Here is a 2,725-nt window from a genome sequence, read left to right on the forward strand (position 1 = left end):
ATAACAGTTTCTTAGTCAAAATTAGAAATTGAACACTAAAGTAGGACAAACAGAATTTACATAACCTAACTATAAGAAACATCAACAAAAAGGACTTAGAAGCAGAGCACAAAAACTCCTGATATTGTTTCAAAAACTGATCCTAGCTAGTTAGTATTGTCCACAAAATTAGCTGAAATTGTCCAAGTAGTATACCAATTCTTCAGAGCAGCATATCTTGTAAATGCGCATTAGACTGCCAAGATTGTTGGTCCAACAATAATGTTCTCTTACTCTCCCTATTTGCATCCATTCTATCATTCAGAGGCACATCATCTAACAAGGCTTCTGTAAGGTCATCAACAAAGCTCCATTTTTCTGTTTCACAAAGTGTCATAGATTCTTCTTGTGTCTGACTCTTCTCCAACAATGTGTAACCCATATCGAACATTTCAGGCAAGTTATTTTCTGGCATCACAAATTCTTTAATTTGAAAAAAAGGCGCAGTTTGCCCCAACAGACCATTCGCTTCACCAGCAGCCTCTTGAGTGATCTGCACCTGATGTTGATTAGATTCTACTATTGCTTGTTTAGAAAATTCAAAAGCATTGATCAGCTTATTGTCCAGATTCATCAATACATCGGCATCCATATATTCAGCCAAAGTACCATATATTTCAGGCATAGTTATATTTGACTTGACATTCGCAAAGTCAGGAATCATATGTTCTTGAATCGGAGAAAAAGTATTTAGCTCCCAATTGTTCCTGATTGCAGAGTCCCCACAACCAGTTAGAAGTCCAATACAGTTTGTATTATTGGCTTGAAGTTCCAAATATGCATTACAGTCCTCAATAATAAAACCTTGCTGCAGATGTGCTGGTTCCTTAGGCAGATTATTTTCTGGTAGTGTGTTCTCAAATTCCAAAACACCATTTCCTTCACCAGCAGCTTCTTGAATTTGCACCTCAACATCATCAACTTCCATCGCTGGATTTTCAAATAGAGCATTGATCTTCTCTTCATCTGATGAAGACTCTTGAATTTGCAACACTGGTTCAACAATATTGATAGGAGTGATCGCCTTATATTCCTGATCCATCCGCGGCTCAACAGAATTTACCCCTGAAAACAACTCTGTATCCAACTTCTGTTCATCAGAAAAATCCACAACAGCTGTACTCACATTACTACTTCGAGAAGGATTAGCAGAATTTTTCGTTTTTATAGCACAAATACAATAATCTCTAAAATTAGAGTTTTTGAACTTTTTAAGAATAGCTTCGCAAAAAACATATTCCTTCATGAGCCACTTTCTATCATCGGGACAACATATCTTAGTATCATAATTGAGACTCTTCTTGCGTCCCATATTCAAGGGCTTGCTCTGTTTACTCCTAACCCATTTCCCCTTATCTTGCTGTTTCCAAGTCCCAAGATTATTACCTACAACTCTGCAAAATCTCTTATCACTTTTATTCTTCTTATGCCTCGGGGAAATAAAGTATCGAAAAATATTAGTATCGCCATCGTCTTCTCCCCCACAATAGCTCCCATAGCCATAAGTTACCCATGGTTCTTGTTTGTAAACATCACACTCCATAATAAAACCATTGTCACACAAATCTTTTTGAGCGATAAACCTAAGAAGGTATGTGAATAACTCTGAATCTCTTGGATGAAATCGATACCCTTCTTCTTCAAACTCCATCACTCTTTCTTGTATATGATATATATTTTTCAAATATGGAACAGAGTATATATGGGGGCTGAGAGGTATATTTTATACAACAAAAAGTAATAAGGTTGAAGGGAATGGGAACAATTGTACGAATCAAGTATATTTATAGGCATAGTTAGTCAATTCTTGGCTTGATCGGAAACCCGATTGGTAACAAATTAGGAAAATAAATATTTAGAAACTTACCGCTGTAATCCGTCAGGTGTGTATAGTTAATTATCAAATACTATAGTTTTTTGAGCTAATTTTAAAAAAGTACAATTAGATAACAGAAAACCCAATTGGTATTTACTTCGGAAAACTAATAGTATTTAGTAACTTACCATATCCAACAATATAACAATATTTGGAAACTTACGGTTATTTTTATTTTACTAGTATATATGTACACATGAACCCCATAAATAAATTAAAATTAGAAAAAAAAACTCATTAACAAATTTTTACGAGCAAACTTAATTTATGAAACAAATACTCTTTACAAAAATTTGACATTACAAAATAAATTATTTTTTAATAAATAATAGAGTTGAATGTTTCAGTTTATTATTTTTGTCTTTTTAGTGCAGTTTTCTTAACTTTGTAGGTTCAGTTATCCACTGCTTATAAATCTTACTACTACTTTGGTCTAGTTTGAAATTCTTGTTCATTATTTTATCTAGAGAATGGAGTTTGCTGAACATAAGAGACCTAAAGAGAAGAGGAACTAACTATGTATAACTCGAATATACGTACTAACGTACATCTAACATACTAATGTACTAGAACTCTACATCCTTATCCTCATCAGAAGGACCACGAGAAAAAAAAAGTAGTTTATTGTTGTACTGTTGTTGAGCTTTACTCGCGATTCAACTAAAACTAATAAGGACCTGAATTGAATGGAATGCCAAATCTCTCACGCGGATATCTAAAGAATGAAGAATCGCTACTAAACAAAAGCGAGTTGTTATATTCTAGATGTTTTGATGATCCTCACAAATGCAGGGACCCGATCCCTGGCAG

The 2,725-nt window shown here is 34.2% G+C and overlaps 1 protein-coding gene across 1 annotated transcript; it reads right to left on the minus strand.

Annotated features, from left to right (window-relative positions):
• Nucleotides 1-202: 202 nt before the first annotated feature.
• On the minus strand, nt 203-1,690 carry LOC125828204 (uncharacterized). The gene has a single exon (XM_049507525.1). The coding sequence runs from the start codon at nt 1,688-1,690 to the stop codon at nt 203-205; it is 1,488 nt and encodes a 495-aa protein (XP_049363482.1).
• Between the last annotated feature and the right edge of the window lie 1,035 nt (nt 1,691-2,725).

Source organism: Solanum verrucosum, unplaced genomic scaffold (assembly GCF_900185275.1).
Source record: "Solanum verrucosum unplaced genomic scaffold, falcon-dt-bn FXZP01000102.1, whole genome shotgun sequence".
NCBI classification, from domain to species: domain Eukaryota; kingdom Viridiplantae; phylum Streptophyta; class Magnoliopsida; order Solanales; family Solanaceae; genus Solanum; species Solanum verrucosum.

Bases quoted from the DNA above. Each gene is read 5' to 3' on its own strand.
- LOC125828204 (XM_049507525.1), bottom strand. From the start codon at position 1,690: ATGGAGTTTGAAGAAGAAGGGTATCGATTTCATCCAAGAGATTCAGAG.